Source organism: Pongo pygmaeus, chromosome 10, assembly GCF_028885625.2.
Source record: "Pongo pygmaeus isolate AG05252 chromosome 10, NHGRI_mPonPyg2-v2.0_pri, whole genome shotgun sequence".
In the NCBI taxonomy this organism is placed as follows: Eukaryota; Metazoa; Chordata; class Mammalia; order Primates; family Hominidae; genus Pongo; species Pongo pygmaeus.
The window spans coordinates 4,693,426-4,719,411 of NC_072383.2; the positions used below are offsets into that span (position 1 = coordinate 4,693,426).

The 25,986-nt window shown below is 38.6% G+C and overlaps 1 protein-coding gene across 1 annotated transcript in view; it reads left to right on the top strand.

Moving 5' to 3' along the window:
* Positions 1-25,986, top strand: part of NDUFA9 (NADH:ubiquinone oxidoreductase subunit A9) — a 41,081-nt gene that overhangs the window by 11,900 nt on the left and 3,195 nt on the right. The window contains exons 5-9 of the mRNA XM_054444713.2: positions 1,059-1,200; positions 4,507-4,609; positions 10,431-10,498; positions 11,727-11,803; positions 24,232-24,327. Of these exons, the coding sequence (XP_054300688.1) occupies positions 1,059-1,200; positions 4,507-4,609; positions 10,431-10,498; positions 11,727-11,803; positions 24,232-24,327 (486 nt within the window). The remainder of the gene's footprint in view (positions 1-1,058; positions 1,201-4,506; positions 4,610-10,430; positions 10,499-11,726; positions 11,804-24,231; positions 24,328-25,986) is intronic.

Genomic DNA, 25,986 nt, shown 5'->3' on the forward strand with positions numbered 1-25,986 from the left:
CCCAGTGACACCCCTGAGGAGATGTAGCTGACATTAAGTCTGGTATAAGTCAGCAGTGTGATATACTGCCCATAAAAATCCAGTAGGTGGTATTGTTGTGGCTGGTGTTGGTCCTGTGCTTGGATCAGTCCCTATGGGATGGGGTTAGGAAATAGGATTTTGCCTGTTCTGCTGTTTAGCAAGCTGAACTTTGGTTTTTCTTGTGTAGACAGTGTTCTAGATGTCTTTTCTGCATTATTAATTGGAGATGGCGCGGGGACTAATTTGAACAGTTCTTTGTGTGGATTGTTTATTAACAAATAATGTTTCAGTCCTATAGTCCACAACACTTTGTTTACACCTCTTTTTTTAGCGTTAAAGTTTGACTTAGTTTTCTAATATATGTCTGTTTTATAAATTATTTGATGACTTGGGGGTCTTACTCAACTTTTTATCCCCCCTAATGATTAACATAGTATATTGTACAGAGTAAACATTTAGTTAATGTTACTGAATGAAATTGTTGACTGACTTGTTTTTAGTTTCCTTTTTTTTCCCTTGCGGGGAACAAAGTCCCAGGGGTAAGAAGTGATTCCTAACACTTCAGCAACCAGTATGGCCAGGTTTCTTTAAAGGGCTTCAGCCTCAGGATTCCCTGATAATGCAGAACATGATGTATACTGGATTTCTAACTTAGAGTAGGCCTTAAATTGTGTAGAGTAATGACAGTGCGCAGAGCTGTCAACTTTTTTTAAAAAATAATTTTGGCTTAAAAAAATTTAAAAAAAATTTTTTTTTTTTTTTTTTTTTTTTAGAAATAGAGACAGGGTTTTACCGTTTTGCCCAGGCTGGTCTTGAACTCCTGGGCTCTAGTGATTCACTCGCCTTGGCCTCCCAAAGTGCTGGGATTACAGGCATGGGCCACCACACCCGGCCAAATTTAGCTTTAAGTTAAATCATTGCTGTTTAAAAGTTTAAGTAGTATGAATTTCAGTACTGTTACGAAAACCAGCTTATCACTTAAAGCTTTGAGATCCTGTGTGTGGAGTTCTTAACCAATCCTTTTTTTTTTCTTCCAGAAACTTTGATTTTGAGGATGTTTTTGTGAAGATTCCCCAAGCAATTGCTCAACTGTCCAAGGAAGCTGGAGTTGAAAAATTCATTCATGTTTCACATCTGAATGCGAATATTAAAAGCTCTTCTAGATATTTGAGAAATAAGGTAAGTAACAAATTGATGTGGGAAGTGGTTCACAGAGCCAGAGTTTCTTGGCCCATTTGAAACATGATTTCAGTGAGAAGGGTTTATCACAGACATATGTAGAATTAAAAGGTTTTCTGATTCCCTGCATCCAGTACTAGGGGTGTGTGTGATGTTTTGACATTTTGATTGTGTGCCTTCTGTTTGTAGGGAACTGTGCTAAGGGGCTTCAGAGTTGGCTAGACCATGTTACTATTGGCATTCAGATACTTAAAGTTTCTTTGGGGCATCATTGAATTATACAGAAACCATCACAGATTTCTGCCAAAGGAATCATACCTGTGTCATCTACCATGGTTAAAGGACCATCTTTCTTTCTCACCCCTTGCACTGTAGTGGTTTTATGCCACTCTTAAAGGGGTGATGCGAAGGCTCAGAATGACAGGGATTAATATTTGCCAGGGAAGATGCCTATTCACACAGTACTTATGCTCCTTTTACTCCCAGAAATCCCATACCTAGAGACTGACCACTGTAGTTTGGAGTCAGTCTGTAACCTAAGTGAAACGTGTTCATTATTAGGGACTCAGAAGGGATATCAGTGTCTGGCAGTGCGCTTAACATTGGGATTCTGCCATATGGAAGCCTGTTTTGAATCATACTGATAAGGACAACAGAGTTCCTTGATAATGGTTCCAAGTTTTTGACTCACCACATTAGTTTACTGGATAAACTATTCATTAAGCACCTACTATGTATCACATATTGTGTTAAGCACTGTGGCTACAGTAGTAAATAGAGAGAAAATAAGAGAGAGGATACTTGTGCCTGCCTCTGCCCAAACATTCATAAAATCATCAGAATTTCATGACTGGAAGGGAATGGGAGGTGTCAATGGTGAGGAAGAGAGAAGAGTCAAAGATGTCCAGCCCTCTGGCTGAAGCCAGTGGGTAGGTGATAGTACTGTTGAATCAGATGGGAAATACTTGAGAGGGACTAGGCTGTAGGGCAGTGACTCTTAGCCTTAGTTGCACATTAAAACCACTGAGGGAGCTTTTAAAAATTCTGATGCCTAGGCTGTGCTCCAGACCAATTAAAACAATTTCTGGGGTTGCAACTTCAACACCAGTATTTTTTAACTCTCTGTAGGTAATTCCGAGTGCAGCAAAGATTGAGGAGCACTATTTTACTTGAGAGAATGGAAGATGATTGAGTTTTGGACTCACGTCTCAGGTGCATTTCAGATGTGTGTCGATCTGGAGGTCAGAAGAGAGGTCTGGGTTGGAGACAGAAATGTGGGAGTTACCAGCATTTGTTGTTAATTGAAGTAATGACAGGGGAGAAGATGGCTGAAGATTGAGAAGGGAGTTTCAGATTGGGCCCAGAACATACCAATGGTTAGTAATCTGGTAGAGAAGGAGGCACCTGCAGAAACCCAAACCAATCAAACAGAAAGACTAAGCAGGACATGATAAGGCAGAAGGGAAACCAGGAGAGTACAGTGCTAGGGAAGCCATGGCAAGACAGTCTCACAGGAGGAAGTGAATACTTACGAATGCTATTGAGAAGTCAAGCAAATATTAACTGTAAAGTCACCTTGGATCTACTGACATGGAGGTCATTGGTGATCTTATCAAGAATAGATTCAGTGCAATGGTTGGAGCAGAATCCAGAATGCGAGTGCGTGAAGAGTGAGTTGGAACTGAGGAAGTGGGAATGGTAAGGGTAGGTACATTTTCAGGTAGCTTGACTGGCAAGAGGAAGATGAAAGACTGAGAGGATAGAAGCTGGAGGGGGATGTGGAGTTGGTATTTTTTTTTTAAGGTAGAGGATCTACATTGTTTACATGCTGGTAAAAAGAGTGAGGCTGAGGATGTGGAAGAGAGAGTAAATTGGACAGGTTCCTGAAAAAGTGAAAGGACCTGAGCTCTAAAGCATTGAAAGAGGCACTGTTCCTCCCATCAGGTAAGAGAGGAGGAGAAAATTGTGCTTTATATACCAGAGTTTGTAGATTTAGTGGTGAGAACTAGAGGTGGTTTTTCCTCTACTGTCTTATATTTTCTCTTTTATTAGAAGGCAAAGTCATTTACTGGAAGGAAGAGAAAAGAAAGGGATGTCTGAAATTTGAATAGAATAGAAAATGTTTCATATAGTCTTGTGGGAAGGTAAGTTAATTAGAGGAAAACACGGTTTTTGGGAAATGTTGAGGGCCCGGTTAAAATTGGAGGCATGAGTTTATAGTGGTACCAATTCATGATTTTTATTGACTCATTTTCCTGCCAGCTGCTCAAGGCAGTGGGAGTGCATGGCCCAAGGGAGGCAAATGGAGTTCTTCTAGGATTAGAATTTTGCCTGGTGGCTAGAGTAAAGGACAAAGGGACAAGGTAGTTTACAATGTTGGCAAGAGAGTGGTGAGAAGATGGTCTTTGGAACCTAATCTGGAATTCAGAGAGAAGAACAGGAACAGTCGGAAGAGTTGATACAGGGGAAGCAGAATCAGTGCACTAGAGTTCTTGAGAAAGTTGAGAAACAGGTATCCCAGGAGCAGATGAACAAAGAACAGGCAGGCTGGAAATTGTAGGAAATGGACATCTAAGAGTAGGATGTCTTCATTTAATACCTCAGAAGAAGAGCAATTCCAGATGCTGATATAGTAGGTGGTGTAACTGAGTTAAGAGTGGTAGAGGTGGAAGGAAGAGGAGGTCATTGGAGTTGAGCAGCTCAAGAACCTGAGAAGTCCAAGCCCACTTGGACATCATGTCACCCCCAGTGGTGGTGGAAGTAGAAAGGAAGACTGAATTAGGTGCTGATATTTTCATCGAACAAGAAGACTTGCCTAGGAGGCTAGTAGATGATAACAAGTAAGGATGGTACAGCAGTTGAGATTAGGAAGATTAGTTACTCTATCCCCAACCTCCTTTGGATATGTAGGTACTGGTGACACTTCCATTATTGTAGCCTGCTGCCACCATACTGTCCTTTTTCTAACAGGCTGCTAGATGATTGACACAAACCAGACAATCTGTAAATAGAAGGAAAAATGGAGGCTGAAAAAATTCTACTTTGATTTTTCTGCTTCTTCAATGTAAGCTTCCTTTAAAATAAAAAACGGGAAGAGACCCAACCAAATCTGTAAGGTGCAGGACATTTTTGTGGATTATATTTTTTAAAAGTTCTGTGTAACTGAGTTTTATGAATTACACGATTACCTTTATCTGGAGGAAAATATCACCTTTGAAATACAAGTCATGTTTTAATAGTGGAAAGAATGGATGCTTTATTCACTTGTCTCTAAACTCAAAACAGGTTTGTTTGGTTATTGTTTAGGCTGTTGGAGAGAAAGTAGTGAGAGATGCATTTCCAGAAGCCATTATCATAAAGCCATCGGACATCTTTGGAAGAGAGGATAGATTCCTTAATTCTTTTGCAAGTACGTATTCTTTCTTAATGGTAAAAGAGAGGGATACTGATTAACCAAGTTGAAGTTGCTCAAGCTAACAGTTTTCTCTGATTGGCAGACTAAGGATATATTTTTTCTTTCCCAGTTGCCTTTTTCTCCCCTAAGTTTATATTTTCATAGTCAATGTAGTCTTTGTTATATTCCATATCAAAAGAAGCAACTTAGATTAATGGAAAGAGCATGAACTTGGGAGTCAGAGACTTGAGTTTAAGTCTTGGTCCAGCTAACTCTGTGACCTTGGCAAATACTCGAATATCACATGGAATAAGTTCTCTATCCTAAAATCCCCTGTGTTATATGTATTGATTCTTACTCTCCTACCCACCCGCAACCCCAGACAACCACTGATCCTTTTATTGTCTCTATAGTTTTGCCTTTTCCAGGATATTATATATATGGTCAGAATCATGCAGTATGTAGCCTTTTTAGGTGGACTTCTTTCACCTTCTTTCACTTAGCAATATGCATTTAAGGTTCTTTCATTTCTTTTCATAGCTTGATAGCTCATTTCTTTATATTAGCTAAATAGTATTCCATTGTGTGGATTCCATTGTATTGGATATTGGTTTATCCAATTTAGATGTTTCTATCTTGTTTTTCCCCCTGTTGCTTGTGTCCACCTAACTCTGTAATAATTCTACTTAAAAAAATGTGTGGTAAAATATACGTAGTATAAAATTTCCCGTCTGCTGTGGGCTAAATTGTGCCCCCTCATAATTCATATATTGAAGCCTTAACACCATTGTGAATTTATTTGGAGTGAGGACTTTTGGAGGAAATTAAGGTTAAATGAGGCCATAAGGGTGAGGTCGTAATTCAGTGGGATTGGTGGCCTTATAAGAAGAGGCACAAAGAGAGATCTCTCTCTCCCTGTGTGCACATACCGAGGAAAGGCCATATATGAGGACATAGCAAGAAATCTGCTGTCTACAAGCCAGGAAGAGAGCCCTTACCAGGAACCAAACTGGCTGGCACTTTGATCTTGAATTTGCCAGCCTCCAGAACTGTGAGAAAATACATTTTTATTGTACAAGCCACCCAGTCTATGGTGTTTTGTGATGGTAGCCTGAGCAGACGAAAATAGATTTTGGTACCAAGAAGTGGGGTGCTGCTGTAACAAATACCTAAAAATGTGAACGTGCCTTTGGAACTAGGTAAAGGTAGAGGCTAGAAGAGTTTTGAGGTACCTGGTAGAAATATGGACATTAAGGGTGATTTTTGTAAGGTCTCAGATGGAAATGAGTAATATGTCATTGGAAACCGGAGGAAAGGTGATCCATGTAATAAAATGGCAAAGAAATTGGCTGATCTGTGTGTGTTCTAGTGGAAGGTAGAAGTTGTGAGTGATAAAATTGTTTATTCAGCTGAGAAGATTTCTAAGTACAAAGTATTGAAGAAATGCCTTGGTTCCTCCCGACTGCTTATAATAGAATACAAAAAGAGAGAAAGATGAAATGAAGAAGGACTTGTTAAGCAAAAAGGAACCAGAACCTGAAGATTTGGAAAATTCTCAGCTTACCCATATTGCAAAAAATGAGAAAGCTTGTTTTGAAGAGAACACTAAGAGTGTGGCTGAACAACCATCTGATGAAGAGATTGTGGACGCGACTTACCAACTAATAAGCTATCTTGGCAGAAGCCAGGAATAGAGATGAGATTACATCAGCAAAGTCACCACCAGTTTGAACTAGAAGGGGCAGAATGAAAGAAGCCTGTCTGACTTCTGATATCCTAGAGGACCAGACCACAGAGCTATTTGGCTGTGAATTTGAGCTATTCTTCAAGAAAAGGGAAGAATGACCCCAAAAGTGGTTCAGAGATGTTTAGAACTACCTCTTTGGTTTCAAAGGATGGGGCCATTGCCTCGGTTTAAACAGACCACATGGTCTTTGTCAGAGGCCTTGGAGGTGGGACCACCCAGAGTCTTGGAGGTACAGCTGCCTGATCCTTGGGGCTACAGCCCCCTGGAAACTTTGAGATGTGACCCTCTGCCCAGCAGAGCTATTGGGGTGGGACTGCTGCCCCAGTAGGTCCTGGAAGTTAGAACTACCGCTTCAGTGGGTCCTGAAGGTGAGACCACCACCTCTGTGAATCTAGAAGGCAATGCATCTAGGCAAAGAAGATTATTCTTGATTTTTAGTAGCCACCCTAATAGGTGGTATTTCATTGTGTGTGTTTTTTATTAGATTCTAAAATCTAATAGAATTTACCTTGCAAGTTTTGGACTTGCTTGGGACTTGTTACCCTTTCTTCTTTCTTACGTCTTCCTTTTAGAATAGGAATGTCTATCTTATGCCTGTCTCACGGCTGTATTTTGGAAGCACATAACTTGTCTGGTTTCACATGTTCATAGTTAGGAATTTTGCCTCAGGATGACCCACACCTTGAGTCTTATCTATATCTGATTTAGATAATATTTGGATGTGACTTTGGAGTTTAGAGTCTTAAGACTAAGACAAGATTAAGACCCTTTTAACTATTTATAAGAGTATAGTTCAGTAGTATTAAGATATTTACATTGTTGTACAACCAATCCCCAGAACTTTTTCATCTTGTAAAACTGAAATTCTGTACCCCTTAAACAACTCCCTGTTCCCTCCTTCCCCCCAGCCCCTGGCAACTACCATTCTGCTTTTGGTTTCTATGAATTTGACCACCTCATATAAGTGGAATCATACAGTATTTGTCTTTTCGTAGCTGGCTGATTTGACTTAGCATAATATGCAAGGTTCATCCCTGTTGTACTACGTGATGTGATTTCCTTCCTACTGAAGGCTGAATAATATTCTGTTATATGTGTATACCACATTTTGTTTAATAAGCCATCCATCAATGGATACTTGGGTTGCTTCCCACTTTTGGCTATTGTGAATAATGCTGCAATGACCATGGATGTACAAAATATAGCTGATTTAAGTTATTTGGTGTATGTACTGAGAAGTGGAATTCTGTATCATATGGTATATCTATTTTTACTTTTTCGACAAGCCACCATAGTGTATTCCATAGTGGCTGCACCATTTTACATTGCCACCAACAGTGCACAAGGTTTCCAATTTCTCCAGATCTTTGTCAACATTTGTTATTTTCTGGTTTTTTGATAATAGCCATCCTAATGGTTGTAAGGTGGTATTTCATTGTGTGTGTTTTTTTTTGTTTTTGTTTTTGAGATTGGGTCTTGCTCTGTCACCTAGGCAGTGATACAATCACAGCTGACTGCAGCCTTGAACTCCTGGGCTCAGGGGATCCTCTTGCCTCAGTTTCCTACATAGGTGGGACTGCAGGTGTGTACCACCACACCTGGCTAAAAATATTATATGTATTTTTGTAGAGACAGGTCTTGCTCTCTTGCCTGGGCTGGACTCAAACTCCTGGCCTCAAGCAGTCTTTTTGCCCCAGCCTCCCAAAGTGCTGGGATTATAGGCATGGGCCACCATGCCTGGCAACAATGTGGTTTTGATTTATGTTTTCCTAATGATTAGTGATGTGGAGCATCTTTTCATGTGCTTTTTGGCTACTTTATTATTTGGAGAAATGTCTATTCATGTCCTTGGCTAATTTTTTAAATTGGGTTGTTTATTTTTGTTATTGAGTTGTAGGAATTTTTTATTTATTCAGAACATTAAATGCTTATCAGATATGTGATTTGTAAAATTCTCTCATTTTTTAGTTTGTCTCTTCACTCTGTTGTGTTCTTTGATGCACAGACGTTTTTAATTTTGATGTAGTCAAGCTTATCTATTTTTACTTTTGTTGCCTGTGCTTTTAGTATTGTAGCTAAGGAGTCGTTGCCAAGTCCAATGCCATGAGGCTTTCTCCTTTTGTTTTTGTCTAAGAGTTTTAGAGTTTTAGCTCTGAGGTTTAGGTCTTTGATCCATTTTGACTTAGTTTTTGTGTATGGTATGAGGTAAGGGTCCAATTTTATTCTTTTGCATGTAGATATCCAGTATGTTGAAAAGATTGTCTTTCCCCATTGAATGGTCTTGGTGCTTTTGTTGGAAATCATTTGACCATGTATGCAAGAGTTATTTTTCTCTGTTCCATTGCTCTGTATGTTTGTCTTTATGCCACTGTTTTGATCACTACACTGTTTTGATTACTGTGCCTTTGTAGTAAGTTTTGAAATCAGAAAGTGTGAGACTTCCAAAAATTTGTTCTTTTTCAAGATTGTTTTGGCTATTTAAAGGAATCCCTTTAAACGCCATGTGAATTTTAGAATGGAGTTTTCTATATTTCTGCAAAAATAAAAAGCCATTGGAATTTTGATAGAGGTTGCATTAAATCTGAGATTGCTTTGGGTAGAATTGACATATGTCTTAGTCCATTTTGTGGTACAACAAACGTTGAGTAATTTATAAAGAAGAGAAATTTATTTCCAACAGTTCTGGAGGCTGGGAATCTCAAGATCCAGGTGCTGTCATCTTGTGAGGGCCTTCTTGCTGTGCGCTTACATGGTGGAAGGTGGAAGGGTGAAAGGGACAAATGCTATGTCCCCACATGGCAGAAGAGGAGAAGAGCAAGCTAGCTGAATGCTGCATGAAACCTCCTTTATGAGGGCCTTAATCCCATTCATGAGGGAGCACCCTCATGGCCTAATTATCTCTTAGTTCATATCACACTGGCGACATCTGAACTTTTTAATATTTAAACCGTAGCAACATCCTAACAATATTAAGTCTTCCATTCCATGAACTTGGGATGCCTTTCCATTTAATTGTGCCTTTAATTTCTTTCAGCAATGTTTTGTGGTTTTCAGCATATGTGTGTTTTGCCACTTTGATAAAGTTTATTTTTAAGTATTTTATTCTTTATTGTACTGTTGTGAATAATTTCTACTCTTTTTTTTTTTTTTTTTTTTTTTGAGACAGAGTCTCACTCTGTCACCCAGGTTGGAGTGCGGTGGCACGATCTCGGCTCACTGCAACCTCTGCCTCCTGGGTTCAAGCGATTCTCCAGCCTCAGCCTCCCAAGTAGCTGGGACTACAGGTGTGTGCCACCACACCCAGCTAATTTTTGTATTTTTAGTAGAGATGGGGTTTCACCACATTGGCCAGGCTGGTCTCAAACTCCTGACCTTGTGATCCACCCGTCTTGGCCTCCCAAAGTGCTTGGATTGCAGGCATGAGCCACTGTGCCCGGCCTAATTTCTACTCTTAAATGCTATTTAAAAAAAAGAAAAACAAACAAACAAAAAAAACTTTTTTAATCTAACATTTAAACTACTTGGGATTTGTTTTAGTTTATGGTGAGAACTAAAACATTATCTCACATTTTTTTCAAATAGCAGAATAATTGTGCCAGCACCATATATCAGCTAATATTTCCATCAGGCCCTTTTTCTGGGTTACCTGTGCTGTATCACTCATCTGTTGATACAGCAGCAGAACTCATCTAGATATTAACTAGATAGACAGCTCATCTGTTCTGTTGCCATATCAACAGATAAGTATCATAAGGAGGAAGAGTTCTGTGTTTCTCCTTAGAATGGGTGCAACTAGAGTCCAGTCTTGGGCATGGCAATGCATTTAGCATTGCAGAGCAGACTAGTTGTCAAGGCATTTGACCTCTTTTCTTTGTTCTTCATGGTTTTAAACGTTTGGCCTTTTTATTTTCCGAGTTTGTTATCTGAAAAACTAATGACTGCCTTTTGTAAGTGCATTCATTTCCTCAGAGTCAGCTACATTCATTATATTATTTCTGTTATGCACAATAATTATGTTAATCTTAAGATTGTTGGGTCTTACAGCAACTTAAGCCTTCTCAGTATAGTTCTTATTCTTTCTTCCGCTAGGTATGCATCGGTTTGGTCCTACACCCCTTGGTTCCTTGGGCTGGAAGACAGTTAAACAACCAGTATATGTAAGTACTTGGATGAAGGGGGTCAGAAAGGGATTTTTGATGAATTCAGATTTCAGTGATCAAGTTTCTGGTTTTGTCCTAATTTAGTAACTCTGTCATTTTCTTTGTCAACTTGTGTCAGCTAGCTGCCTCTCAGTTTACTTAAGAGGTACATGCCTTCTCTGTGTCTTCACTTGTTCATTTAAGAAAAAATTATTGAACTCATAATGTGCTAGACACATCATACATGTCACGTGTCACTAGGGAAATAAAGATATTAACTAGCTAGACACAAATTGCTGTTCTCAAATTACTTTCAGTCTGAGGCAGATAAATAAAGCAGTTATTGTACAATGTGATGAGTGCTATGATAAGGAGAGGGTTTTATGTAATTACATCAGAAGGGCACCTAATCTAGACTTGGGCATTTCAAAAGGAAGGGCATTTAGGGTAAAACCTTAAAGATGACTAAAGGTAAGCCTGATGAAGGGAGTTGGGGAAGAGTATTGCATGCAGAGGGAACAGTATATACAGGGGCCCAGAGGTGAAAGAGCATGTTGGATTCCATGTTAGATTGAACCAAGTTTTCTCAGTAGTGGCACTATTGACATTCTGAGCCAGATAATTCTTCGTTGTGGGGGTTGTTAAAGGATGTTTGGCAGCATTCCTGGCCTCTAGCCACTAGATGCCAGTCACACCACCCTTCAGTTGTGACAACTGAAAATGACTCCAGACAGTTGTCAAATGTCCCCTGGGGGCCAAAATCACTATTACTATTATTGTTTTTGAAAATCAAAATGGTAGAATATTAGCAATTCCATATGGTTCAGCCTAATAGCTTGTGATGGTCAATAAGAGAGTTGGGAGTGGTAAGACATGAGCTTGGCAAGTTGTGGGCATAAGCAAATCAGAAAGGCCTCAAGCTATCTGAAGGTAAGTGTGTTCCTACTACAGAAAATACTTGGATGAGCCTTGGATTATGCGTACTTGGAAAATACTTGGATAGCAGGGATTATTTGAGCTCTTGAGAAGGCTCATTCTTTTAAGAAGCTTTCTGGGAATAGATAATGCCATTATTTTAACTTCACATTTTCTTTGTTGAGATCGGTGTGGCCTTCTTCCTTTCTCCTTCCTTCCTTCCTTCTTTCCTTCCTTCCTTCCTCCCTTCTTTCCTTTCTTTCTATCTCTCCATCTCCCATTCTATCTCTTTTTCAACAATTACTTAAACGTATATTATAATTTCTTACAGGTCGTAGATGTATCCAAAGGAATTGTTAATGCAGTTAAGGATCCTGATGCCAATGGGAAATCCTTTGCTTTCGTTGGGTAAGTGCTTAGAGTTTGAATTTAAAATTGTGCTATTATAATGAAGGAATCAATGTCTAAATTAGTTACTAACAGATTTATTTGTTGCACTTTTACAATATCAAAATCTCCTCATTGCTTGCATTAAATCAGAATTCGAGGGAACCTGGAATCTACTTTAATGAATGATTCTTCTGTTACCAAAGTCTGAGAACCACTGCCCTAGACTATTACATATACTTAGTCCAATGACCCTTAGGGATGGTTTTGTACTACTCCAGTGATGTTTTTAATATATAAAAGGATATTGCTGTAAATTCTAAAACACAAACAAAACACTTTTAGGGAGTGTGTATGGTTATAAAACCACATTAATTTTGATGGAGTATCACAATGCCCCCAGAGGCTGAAAAATGGATGGTTTATAGCACAATTACTAGTGCTGTGCAAGATTGATTATTTCTTTTATGCTCTTTGCTGAAATTTGCTCTCAGAAAAAAAGGGGTACAGTTAAGCTATGTAACTTACCTGAAATTACTAAATCATGTCACAGCTAAGCTTAGGAATTTTTTTGCTGAATTAACTAAAAGTCAAAAACTAAGACTTCATTTGCCAAGTTGAGAGGTATCAAATTCACCTGGTAAGTGGTTCAGAACCCTGTGATTCTGTGAAGCAAACACTTGGCATCTATGAAAGTTGAGGATCTGGCTCAGTGATTAAGGGATAGCCTAATTCCTAAGAAATATTTGCCTCTAGGGGAAAATGACACTCTTCTCTTTAAGCCAAGAGGCATAGAATATATTCCCAGAATTCTGAATCTATACATTGTTATGTTCCACTATTATTATTTAATAAATCATTTTTTTCAGTGTGAAAAGTCTTGGTTTTCCATGTCAACTAGCAGCTGCAAAATATATTTCTCCTTTTCAGTTCCCAGTTTGGTACATTAGCATGCAATCAGTTATATAGTCTAGGTAAGAATTACAATTCAATATATTCAATACAGGTTTGATAAAATACTAAACACAAAAGACATTAGTTCCAGTGAAGAGCTACATGGACTAGGATTTCAGGGAATAAATGAGCAGAAATGGCTTTGTGAACTTTACTTGCTCTAGCTCTGGATGAGTTGCACGTTTTCCTTTTTACCTTTGCCCAGCCATTATCCTTTTGTCTGGGCTCCAGTAAGTCATTGTTGTTTGGCATAATGATGGAAAAAATAATACTAGACATTGCAGTGTAGATATTTTTCCTCTTGAAATTGTAGATACGCATCTACACATTTCTTGTCTCTTCAGCTCCAGGAAAAAACTTTGCTTCTTTCTCTGATATTTTGAGGCTAAGGCAGTGGCGTAAGACTATAATTTTCCTCCTAGGTTTTTTGTAGTTATGAATTATATTATGTTGGTCCATTCTATTTGCCATTCATTCATAAAATACCTATTGATACACACTCATACAACATTACACACAAGTGTGATGATGAATAAACACATTCAGTGAAATCATGATGTATAAGATCAGCATAGAAAAATCAATATATACTAGTAAATGAACAATGTGAAAATAAAATTAAGAAAAGAATTTTATTCACAGCAGTGTAAAAAATAATAGAATATTTAAGTATAAATTTAATAATTAAATTTATTATATTATACCTAATAAATAATAAGACATACCATGTTCATGGATTGGATGAGTCAGTATGATTAAAATGATAATTTCCTTCAAATTGATTGACAAATTCAACTTAATTCTATCAAAATTCCAACAGACTTTTTTGCAGAAGTTGATAAATTGATTCTAAATTTATATGGTAATGCAAAGACCCACAATAGACAAAACAGTTAAGTTTCATAACTTAATAGCTATAATTATCAAGATAGTGTGGTACTGACATAAGAATTGACATATAGATGAATTAACCAGAATTGATAGTTCAGAAATAAATCTTTATGGACAATTGATTTTTGAAAAAGGTGCTATGGCATTTCAGAGGAGAAAGGATAGTCTTTTCAACAAATGGTTTTGGGATATCCACATTAAAAAAAAGATGAACTTCAACTCCTACCTCGCACTCTATGTGAAAAAATTAAAATAATTCAGAGACTTCAGTGTAAGAGTTATAAAACAAGGATTGCTGGCAAGATGGCTGAATAGGAACAGCTCCAGTCTGCAACTCCCAGCGAGATTGACACAGAAGGCGAGTGATTTCTGCATTTCCAACTGAGGTACCTGGTTCATCTCATTGGGACTGGTTGGATGGTGGGTGCAGTCCAAGGAGGGTGAGCCAAAACAGGGTGGGGTGTCACCTCACCCAGGAAGCATAAGGGGTCGGGGAACTCCCTCTCCTAGCCAAGGGAAGCCATTAGGGACTGTACCATGCACTCTGGCCCAGATGCTGCGCTTTTCCCATGGTCTTTGCAATCCGCAGGCCGGGAGATTCACTAAGGTGCCCACGCCACCAGGGCCCTGGGTTTCTAGCACAAAACTGGGCAGCCGTTTGGGCAGACACTGGGCTAGCTGCAGGAGTTTTTTTTCCATACCCCAGTGGCACCTGGAACGCCAGTGAGACAGAACCTTTCACTCCCCTGGAAAGTGGGCTGAAGCCAGGGAGCCAAGTGATCTGGCTCGGCAGGTCCCACCCCCACAGAGCCCAGCAAGCTAAGATCTACTGGCTTGAAATTCTTGCTCCTAGCACAGCAGTCTTGAGTTCAACCTGGGACGTATGAGCTTGGGAGGGAGGGGCGTCCGCCATTGCTGAGGCTTGAGTAGGTGGTTTTACCCTCACAGTAAATGAAGCCCCCAGGAAGTTCAAACTGGGCAGAGCCCACTGCAGCTCAGCAAGATCACTGTGGCCAGACTACCTCTCCAGATTCCCTCCTCTCTGGGCCAGGCATCTCTGAAAAAAAGGCAGCAGCCCCAGTCAGAGACTTATAGATACAACCCCCACCATCCTGGGACAGAGTACCTGGGGGAAGGGGCAGTTAGGGGTGCAGCTTCAGCAGACTTTAACATCCCTGCCTGGCAGCTCTAAAGAAAGCAGCGGATCTCCCAGCACAGCATTTGAGCTCTGATAAGGGACAGACTGCCTCCTCAAGTGGGTCGCTGCCCCCATGTATCCTGACTGGGAGATACATCCCTGTAGGGGCCAACAGACACCTCATACAGGGGAGATCTGGTTGGCATCTGGCAGGTGCCCCTCTGGGACGAAGCTTCCAGAGGAAGGAACAGGCAACAATCTTTGCTGTTCTGCCGCCTCTGCTAGTGATACCCAGGCAAACAGGGTCTGGAGTGGACCTCCAGCAGACCTGCAGCAGAGGGGTCTGTTAGAAGGAAAACTAACAGAAAAGAATAGTATCAACATCAACAAAAAGGACGTCCACTCAGAGACCCCAGCCGAAGGTCACTGACTTCAAAGACCAAAGGTAGATAAATCCATGAAGATGGGGAGAAACTAGTGCAGAAAGGCTGAAAATTCCAAAAACCAGAAAGCCTCTTCTCTCCAAAGGATTATAACTCCTTGCCAGCAAGGAAACAAAACTGGATGGATAATGAGTTTGACGATTTGAGAGAAGTAGGCATGTTCTAACCCAATGCAAGGAAGCTAAGAACCTTGAGAAAAGGTTAGATGAATTGCTAACTAGAATAACCAGTTTAGAGAACAACATAAATGACCTGATGGAGCTGAAAAACACAGCACAAGAACTTTGTGAAGCATACACAAGTATCAATAGCCAAATTGATCAGGTGGAAGAAAGGATATCAGAGATTGAAGATCAACTCAACGAAATAAAGTGAAAAGACAAGATAAGAGATAAAAGAGTGAAAAGAAATGAACAAAACCTCCAAGAAATATGGGCTTATGTGAAAAGACGAAATCTACATTTGGTTGGTGTAACTGAAAGTGATGGGGAGAATGGAACCAGGAGCCAAGTTGGAAAACTCCAGAACTTCCCCAACTAGCAAGGCAGGCCAACATTCAAATTCAGGAAATACAGAGAACACCACAAAGATACTCCTCGAGAAGAGCAACCACAAGACACATAATTGTCAGATTCACCAAGGCTGAAATGAAGGAAAAAATATTAAGGCCAGCCAGAGAAAAAGGTCAGGTTACCCACAAAGGGAAGCCCATCAGACTAACAGTGGATCTCTCAGCAGAAACCCTACAAGCCAGAAGAGAATGGGGGCTGATATTCAACATTCTTAAAGAAAAGAATTTTCAACCCAGAATTTCACATCCAGCCAAACTGAGCTTCATAAGTGAAGGAGAAATAAAATCCTTTACAGACAAGCAAATGCTGAGAGATTTTGTCACCACCAGGCCTGCCTTACAAGAGCTTCTGAAGGAAGCACTAAACATGGAAAGGATCAACTGAAACCAGCCACTGCAAAAACATACCAAATTCTTAAGACCATTGACGCTATGAAGAAACTGCATCAACTAACGGGCAAAATAACCAGCTAGCATCATAATGGCAGGATCAAATTCACACATAACAATATTAACCTTAAATGGCTTCCTTGCGTTGGCTAAATGCCCCAATTAAAAGACACAGACTGGCAAATTGGAGAAAGGGTCAAGACTCATCAGTTTGCTGTATTCAGGAAACCCATTTCACATGCAAAGACACACATAGGCTCAAAATAAAGGGATGGAGGAATATTTACCAAGCAAATGGAAAGCAAAAAAAAGCAGGAGTGGCAATCCTACTCTGATAAAACAAACTTTAAACCAACAAAGATCAAAAGAGACAAGGGCATTACATAATGGTAAAGGGATCAATGCAATAAGAAGAGCTAACTATCCTGAATATATATGCTCCCAATACAGGAGCACCCAGATTCAAAAAGCAAGTTCTTGGAGACCTACAAAGAGACTTAGACTCCCACACAATAATAGGGGGAGACTTTAACACTCCACTGTCAATATTAGAAAGATCAGTGAGACCGAAAATTAACAAGGATATCTAGGACTTGAACTCAGCTCTGGACCAAGTGGATCTAATAGACATCTACAGAACTCTCCACCCCAAATCAACAGAATATAATTCTCAGCACCACATTGCACTTATTCTAAAATTGATCACATTATTGAAAGTAAAACACTCCTCAGCAAATGCAAAAGAACAGAAATCATAACAGTTTCTCAGACCACAGGGCAATCAAATTAGAACTCGGGATTAAGAAACTCACTCAAAACTGCACAACTACATGGAAACTGAACAACCTGCTCCTGAATGACTACTGGGTACATAATGAAATGAAGGCAGAAATAAAGGTGTTCTTTGAAACTGATGAGAACAAAGACACAACATTCCAGAATCTCTGGGACACATTTAAAACAGTGTGTAGCGGGAAATTTATAGCACTAAATGCCCACAAGAGAAAGCAGGAAAGATCTAAAATCGACACTCTAACATCACATTTAAAAGAACTAGAGAAGCAGGAACAAACAAATTTAAAAGCTAGCAGAAGGCAAGAAATAGCTAAGATCAGAGCAGAACCAAAGGAGATAGAGACAGGAAAAACCCTTCAAAAAATCAATGAATCCAGGAGCTGGTTTTTTCAACAACATAGATAGACTCCTAGCCAGACTAATAAAGAAGAAAAGAGAGAAGAATCAAATAGATGCAATAAAAAATGATAAAGGGGATATCACCACTGATCCCACAGAAATACTAAGTACCATCAGAGAATACTATAAACACCTCTATGCCAGTAAACTAGAAAATCTAGAAGAAATGGATAGGTTCCTGGACACATACCCCCTCCCAAGACTAAACCAGGAAGAAATTGAACAACTTCTGAAATTGAGGCAGCAATTAATAGCTTATCAACCAAAAAAAGTCCAGGACCAGATGGATTCACAGCTGAATTATTCCAGAGGTACAAAGAGGAGCTGGTACCATTCCTTCTGAAACTATTCCAATCAATAGAAAAAGAGGGAATCCTCCCTAATTCATTTTATGAGGCCAGCATCATCTTAATACCAAAACCTGGCAGAGACAACAAAAAAAGAAAATTTCAGGCCAATATCCCTGATGAACATTGAATCGAAGATCATCAATAAAATCCAGCAGCACATCAAAAAGTTTATCCAGCATGATAAAGTTGGCTTCATCCGGGGATAAAAGCCTGGTTCAACATATGCAAATCAATAAATGTAATCCATCACATAAACAGAACCAATGACAAAAACGACATGAATATTTCAATAGATGCAGAAAAGGCCTTTGACAAAATTCAACAGCCCTTCATGCTAAAAACCCTCAATAAACTAGGTATTGATGGAATATATCTCAAAATAATAAGAGCTATTTATGACAAACCCACAGCCAATATCATACTGAATGGGCAAAAACTGGAAGCATTCCCTTTGAAAATCGGCACAAGACAAGGATGCCGTCTCTCACCACTCATGTTCAACGTAGTGTTGGAAGTTCTGGCTGGGATGATTAGGCAAGAGAAAGAAAAAGGGTATTCAATTAGGAAAAGAGGAAGTCAAATTGTCTGTTTGCAGATGACATGATTGTATATTTAGGAAACCCCATCGTCTCAGCCCAAAATCTCCTTAAGCTGGTAAGCAACTTCAGCAAAGTCTCGGGATACAAAATCAATGTGCAAAAATCACAAGCATTCCCATACACCAATAACAGACAAACCATGAGTGAACCAAATCATGAGTGAACTCCCATTCACAATTGCTACAAAGAGAATAAAATACCTAAGAATCCAACTTACAAGGGATGTGAAGGACCTGTTCAAGGAGAACTACCAACCACTGCTCAAGGAAATAAGAGAGAACACAAACAAATGGAAAAACATTCCATGATCATGGATAGGAAGAATCAATACAATGAAAATGGCCATACTGCCCAAAGTAATTTATAGATTCAGTGCTATCCCCATCAAACTTCCATTGACTTTCTTCACAGAATTGGAAAAATACTACTTTAAATTTCATATGGAACCAAAAAAGAGCCCACATAGCCAAGACAATCCTAAGCAAAAAGAACAAAGCTGGAGGCATCATGTTACCTGACTTTAAACAATACTGCAAGGCTACAGTAACCAAAACAGCACAGTACTGGTACCAAAACAGGTATATAGACCAATGGGACAGAACAGAGGGCTCAGAAATAATGCCACACATCTACAACCATCTGATCTTTGACAAATCTGACAAAAACAAGCAATGAGGAAATGATTCTCCATTTAATAAATGGTGTTGGGAAAACTGGCTAGCCATATGCAGAAAGCTGAAACTGGATCCTTTCCTTACACCTGATACAAAAATTAACTCAAGATGGATTAAAGACTTAAACATAAGACCTAAAACCATAAAAACCTTAGAAGAAAAGCTAGGTAATACCATTCAGGACATAGGCATGGGCAAAGACTTCATAATTGAAACACCAAAAGCAATGGCAACAAAAGCCAAAATAGACAAATGGGATCTAATTAAACTAAAGAGCTTGTGCACAGCAAAAGAAACTATGGTCAGAGTGAACAGGCAACCTACAGAATGGGAGAAAACTTTTGCAATCTATCCTTCTGAAAAAGGGCCAATATCCAGAATCTACAAAGAACTTAAACAGATTTACAAGAAAAACCTCCATCAAAAAGTGAGCGAAGGATATGAACAGACACTTCTCAAAAGAAGACATTTATGCAGCTCGAAAAACATACGAAAAAAGCTCATCATCACTGGTCATTAGAGAAATGCAAATCAAAACCACAGCGAGGTACCATCTCACGCCAGTTAGGATGACGATCATTAAAAAGTCAGGAAACAACGGATGCTGGAGAGGATGTGGAGAAATAGTGATGCTTTTACACTGTTGATGGAAGTGTAAACCATTGTGGAAGACACTGTGGCAATTCCTCAAGGATCTTGAAGTAGAAATACCGTTTGACCCAGTAATCCCATTACTGAGTATATATACCCAAAGGATTATAAATCATTCTAGTATAAAGCCACATGCACATGTATGTTTATTGCAGCACTGTTCACAATAGCAAAGACTTGGAACCAACCCAAATGCCCATCAATGATAGACTGGATAAAGAAAATGTGGCACATATACGCCATGGAATACTATGCAGCCAGTATACAGAAAAGGATGAATTCATGTCCTTTGCAGGGACATGGATGAAGCTGGAAACCATCATTCTCAGCAAACTAACACAAGAACAGAAAACCAAACACCATATGTTCTCACTCATAAGTGGGAGTTGAACAATAAGAACACATGGAAACAGAGAGGTGAACATCACATACCAGGGCCTGTCGGGAGTGGGAGGCTAGAGGAGGGATAGCATTAGGAGAAATACCTAATGTAGATGACAGGTTTATGGGTGCAGCAAACCACCATGGCACATGTATACCTATGTAACAAACCTGTACATTCTGCACATGTACCCCAGAAGTTAAAGTATAATTTAGAAAGTTTTTTTTCAATTGGTAAAAATGTAAAAAAATAAATAAAAGGGTTATAAAACTATAATAATTTTGGAAGGAAAATAGAAAATCTTCTAGACCTTGGATTCTAGAAGATTTTTAGCTATGGCATCAAAAGCCTATTTCATAAAATAAAAAATAAATGGATACATTAGACTTCACCGAAATTAAAGCTCTTGTGTTTCAAAAGATACCATTAAGAAAACGAAAAAACAAGTCACAGACTGGGGGAAAATATTTGTTAATTACATATCTGATAAGGGACTACTATCCAGAATATACAAAGAAATCTTAGAACTCAATGAGAAGACGATCCATTTTTTAATATGAGCAAAAGAAATGAATAGGCATATCAGCCCAGCCGATGTACTTAATCACTAAAAAACACATGAAAAGATGCTCCATATCATTAGTCATTACAGAAAATGCAAATCAAAACCATTATGAGATACCAGTTCACAGAGAGAAAATAACAAATGTTAATGAAGACATGGAGTAATGGGAACCTTCATACATTGCTGGTAGGGGTGTAAAATTGTATAGCCACTTTAGAAAACAGTTTGGCATCTTCTTCAAAAGTTATCATAAATTTACCGTATGGCCTATTGATTTTACTCCTAGGTATTTACCCAAAAGAAATGAAAATGGGTCTACACAAAGATTTGCACTTGAATTTTCACAGCAGCGTTATCATAAATGCTAAAATTTGGAAACATCCCACATATTCATTAACTGATGAAAGGAGAAATAAAATATAGTAGCATTCTCATGTAATAGAAGTTCAACAATAAAAGGAATGAAATATTGACATGTTGCAAGTATGAACCTCAAAAACATGGTAAATGAAAGAAGCTAGATACAGAAGAACACATGTTGTATGATTCCATTTATATGAAGTATCTATAAAAGGCAAATGTAAGTAGATTAGTGATTGCCTGAGCCTGGGAGTAAAATCCAGGATTAAATGGCTGTGGAGGATCTTACTAGAGTAAGGAAAAATATTCTAAAACTGGATTATGGTAATGATTGTACAACTTGGTAAATGTATGAAAAATCACTGAATTATATGCTTAAAATGGATGAATTTTAATGTATGTAAATTATACCGCAATAGTGAATAGCATATGTAAGATTTCTCCCTTTGTGGAGCTTATAGATTAGTGATGAGATGCATAAGTAATAATTAAGCAAAATAATTAAAATAAATGACCGAAAAGGAAAGTCCAGTGAATTGGAAAGAAAACCAGAAGGAGGGAGTTGGCAACTAGATTGGGTGCTGCCAGGAGGTTGAGTGAGTGACAGCATAGAGATTCATGGTCACCTCAGTGACCTCATTTGAACATTGGGCAAAGGGCAGATTGGATTGCAGTGAGATTTGAATGGCAGGATAGGAAGTGGAGGCAACAGTTAGGTAACTATTGGGAGAAGTTTCCCTGTAAAAGGGAGCAAAGGAAAGGGGTAAAGAGAAGGCTATGAAAACATGAATGTCTTGTCAAGGGAGGTACCACCCTGGATTTGGAAGACTGTACATCTTGTTTGTAAATTGGTAAGAATGGTCCAGGAAAGAGGTATCACTTGATGACTCAGGAGATGGGGCCGACAGAAAAGGAGCAAAGTCCTTCAGGAATTGAGAGGAGTTGGATACAGAGTGCAAATGAGAGTTTGACCTTTGTAAAAGGCAAACATTTCTTCAATTTTAATGAGGAAAAGAATTCAAGGATATATGCAGATGCAGGTAGGTTTGGCTGTGGGAATTTAAGGAGTATCTTTTCTTGTTGGAATGTGAGGTTAGCTAAAAGGCAGGATGGAGTGGGTCAGAAAAGTGTGTGGAAAATTTGAGGACAGAGAAGATAGAAAATATGCCCTGGGAGAACAGGAAAGAGCATTTCCTAGAACATGTGGGATTGCCAGGCAGAACTGAGTGTTCCATTTGAAATTACTGATAAAAAAATAAGGCGAAGTCAATCAGCTCAATTGTATTTTGTCTACAGTTTTGTCCTTCTGGGGTTTCAGGCTCAGAGAAGGCAGATGTTTGGGTCAACCAGAGTAAGAGTTTTGCTTAGCAAGTATAGTGGGTAGGGGCCTGGGAGACAAGATTTTGCTGAGGATATTTGCAGAGGAATAACTGTGATGCTAAACCTTGAAATCTAAGCTGGGAGGACGCGGGCTTCAGTGTACCTTTGGCTGTAAGCAAGGGCACTTAAACTAGTGTTCCAGTTGCACTTAATGGAACACAAAGTGCTTTAGAACAGCTGAAGAGGAAACCTATGATGTAGAATTAGTTTACCCATGATACCAGTTTTGTTTGTCATCGTAAAAATTCAAGTTGTTCTTGGCGTAGCATGTCTTACATGTCCTATAATGATCCTTACAAATCCCTCTGGAATTTGAAGAACCCTACTGAGGCCTTTGTCTGATATTTCTCCTGGCTGATAGTTTCATGTTTTTTAGTAAAGTATGTCAGGATAATGAGGTTCTCACTGAATTACCTTCACTCAGCTCTTGGTTGTCACAGATTTACTGTCATGAAGCATGCAAATGAATTAGGAAATGGGTAAAGAAATATTAAAATGCATTATAAACACTAATACTTATTAATGCTAGGTTAAAATCGTACAGAACTATTCAGATTAATGGAATAGAGTGGAAAGTTCAGAAACAGTCCCATTATATGTAAGGATATAGTATGTGATAAGGGTGACATTTCAGTATAGGGAAAGAGGCAGTACAGTAAATGATTCTGTAAATAGCATTGAAGCAATTGGCTTACATCTTGGGAAAAATATAATTACATGTTTACCTTATATCATGTACAAAAAATGTCACAGAAGGAACTTACTTTATAGTAAAAAGAAAAAAACCTTTTTTATAAGCTTTAGACAAAATATGTGGAAATTTATATCACTGCAGAGGAATTTTCTAACTATGAATCCAAGCCATAAAGAAAATCAGTAGTTTTGGTTAAATTAAACAGTTAAAATTTTATGTGCACAAAACACTGTAAATAACACTAAAAGGTAAAATACAAACAATAAAAGATATTTCCAACAATATCACTAAAATATAGAGAATTCTTACAAATTATTTTTATAGACAGGGACTCCAGGAGGAAAGAAAAGATAAATGTATAAATGACCAAAAATTCGTGAAGAAATAATCTCTCATATGAAAGACATAATAATTAAAACATAAGATACCTTTTTTTTTTTAACCTAGCAGATTGGCAAAAATTTTGTTTTTTTATGACAACTCATTTCGGGTGGAGGGGGCATTCTTATATATAATTACATATATATAATTATAATTATATATAATTACATATATGTAATTATAATTATATATAATTACATATATATAATTATAATTATATATACTTATATAAAATGTTATATAATTAACATTTTATATAAATTGATAGAACCATTTTGAAAAGCAGTTTAGAAGTATTCAATAAAAGCCTTAAAATTTCAAAGTCTACACTGACCCAGTTCCACTTCTACAAATATATTCTAAATGCGTAATCATGGATAAGTACAAATATTTATTACAGGAATGTTCATTAAAACGTTATTTTATAAAAGAGATTTTTAATAGCATAAATATCTCGAAACTGGCAATTGATAAAATAATTGTGATTATGTGCCGTGCAATATGTTCAGTCATGAAACATGCAATAAAATATTTAATGCTGTGGAAAGACGATTATGATGTAATGTTAAATGGAAAAGACATTACAGAATAGAACGGATTGTGTATTTATTAAAACCAAAATAATGTGTATATGTAAGGGGATGAGAAGGATATAGATCAAATATATTAACTATCTTTCATAATGGGATTACGGGTGATTTTTCTTTGTGCTATTCTGTATCTACTACGGTGCATATATGTTTCCTTTTTTATAAGAAAAATGTTATTTTGTTATAAAGGAAAATTTGTGAGAAGCGTGTAATTGAAAGAACTGTGTCTTGTCTTTTTATAGTCCCAATCGGTACCTTCTCTTTCACCTGGTGAAGTACATCTTTGCTGTGGCTCACAGATTGTTCCTCCCATTCCCCTTGCCACTTTTTGCCTATCGGTAAGTAGAGTGCTCCTTTTGTGTGACTTCTGAAAAAGCTAACTCCACACACTTGTTCCTAATGTTCTCCCTTAGGGTTATAGGGTGTGTGAAGAGCTGGTCTCTAGATCTCCTAGTATTATGACATTAGTATAGGGTTGAAGCAGAAATAGATTAGTGTCAGTTAAAAAAAATGTGTTGGGAGATTAAATCTGCAGTTCTTCACTTTCTCCAATTTAAAACCATTAAGTTTAATTTTGTAGAAATATCTTGCTGGGCACATACATAAGGGGCAGTCAGGTTCCCCTGTGTTTCGTGTTGCTCATTATTAAATCAGCCTGATCATGCTATTGGGGAAAGGAGTCAGGCTAATTCAGACTTGGATTTGTGGTTGCCTTCTCTTCTTTGCCTGCTTCTTAGTTCACTTCTTCTCTTTGTGGGTTAAATATCTTTGACTTGGCTGGGAGTGGTGGCTCATGCCTATAATTCCAGCACTTTGGGAGGCCAAGGTGGGCAGATTGCTTGAGCCCAGGAGTTCGAGACCAGCCTGGGCAATATAGCGAAGCCCCATCTCTACAAAACATACCAAATTAGCTGGATGTGGTGGCATCTGCCTGTAGTCCCACCTACTGGGGTGGAGGTGGGGTGATGCAAGAGAATTGCTTGAGCTTGGGAGTTCAAGGCTTCCAGTGAGCTGAGATTGTGCCACTGCACTCCAGCCTAGGTGACTGCTACTGCGCACAGTGGTGCACACCTATAGTCCCAGCTACTTGGGAGGCTGAGGTGGGAGGATCACTTGAGCCCAGGAGTTTGAATCCAGCCTGGACAACATAGTGAGACCCAGTCTCTGGAATGAAAAAAAAAAAAAAGAAAGAAAACCCCACTGCCCTGAGGTAACTGTTGATGGGAGCTCCTTTCTCGTCCTGGGTTTTGTATTGTTGTCCTGATTTTAACCAAATAAAATAAAATCTTGAACTTACCATGTCACACCCTAGTGGTCTGGTTAAAGAGACTGTCACATCCATTGTGCCACAAACTGATCTTCATTTGGGTTTTCATCCATTCATTCAACAAACGTTTATTGAATGCCTACTGTGTCTTAGATAATGTACTAGGTACTCAGAATGTTACAACAAACACTCAAAAATCTTATGGTCAGGATGTTACGATAAAAACTCAAAAATCTTATGGTCTAACAGGGGTACCAGAAAAATAGACCACTAGAATGCAGGGTGATAACAATATTTATTGAGTGTTACACCTTTCAGACTATTCACTTTGTCTCCTTTAATACTCAGTTATCTATAAAGTAAGTAAGGAGAGTATATGGAGTGAGTGGAAGAGGAGCCCACAGAGTAAGAGAAACTTACAAGAAGGCTAAAAAGTGATCAGACATTTAAGTGGGAAGTGAGAGTTTGGAATTCTAGATGCCAAAGGGAATGGAGTGTTTTAGGGAGGGAATCGGTGTTTTAAGAAGGGGAACATTGCTGTTCATTCACATGTATCTCAAGCCCCTAGAACAATGCCTGGTACACATTAGGCACTCTGTTAATATTGGTAGAATGAAGTCTTACAGAAAAGTCAAATAAGATAAAGGACCAAAAAATGTCTACAAATGACCATTTGTGACCATGGCTTCAGTGCCGTGAAAGGGATATAAGCCAGACTGCAGTGAGGCAC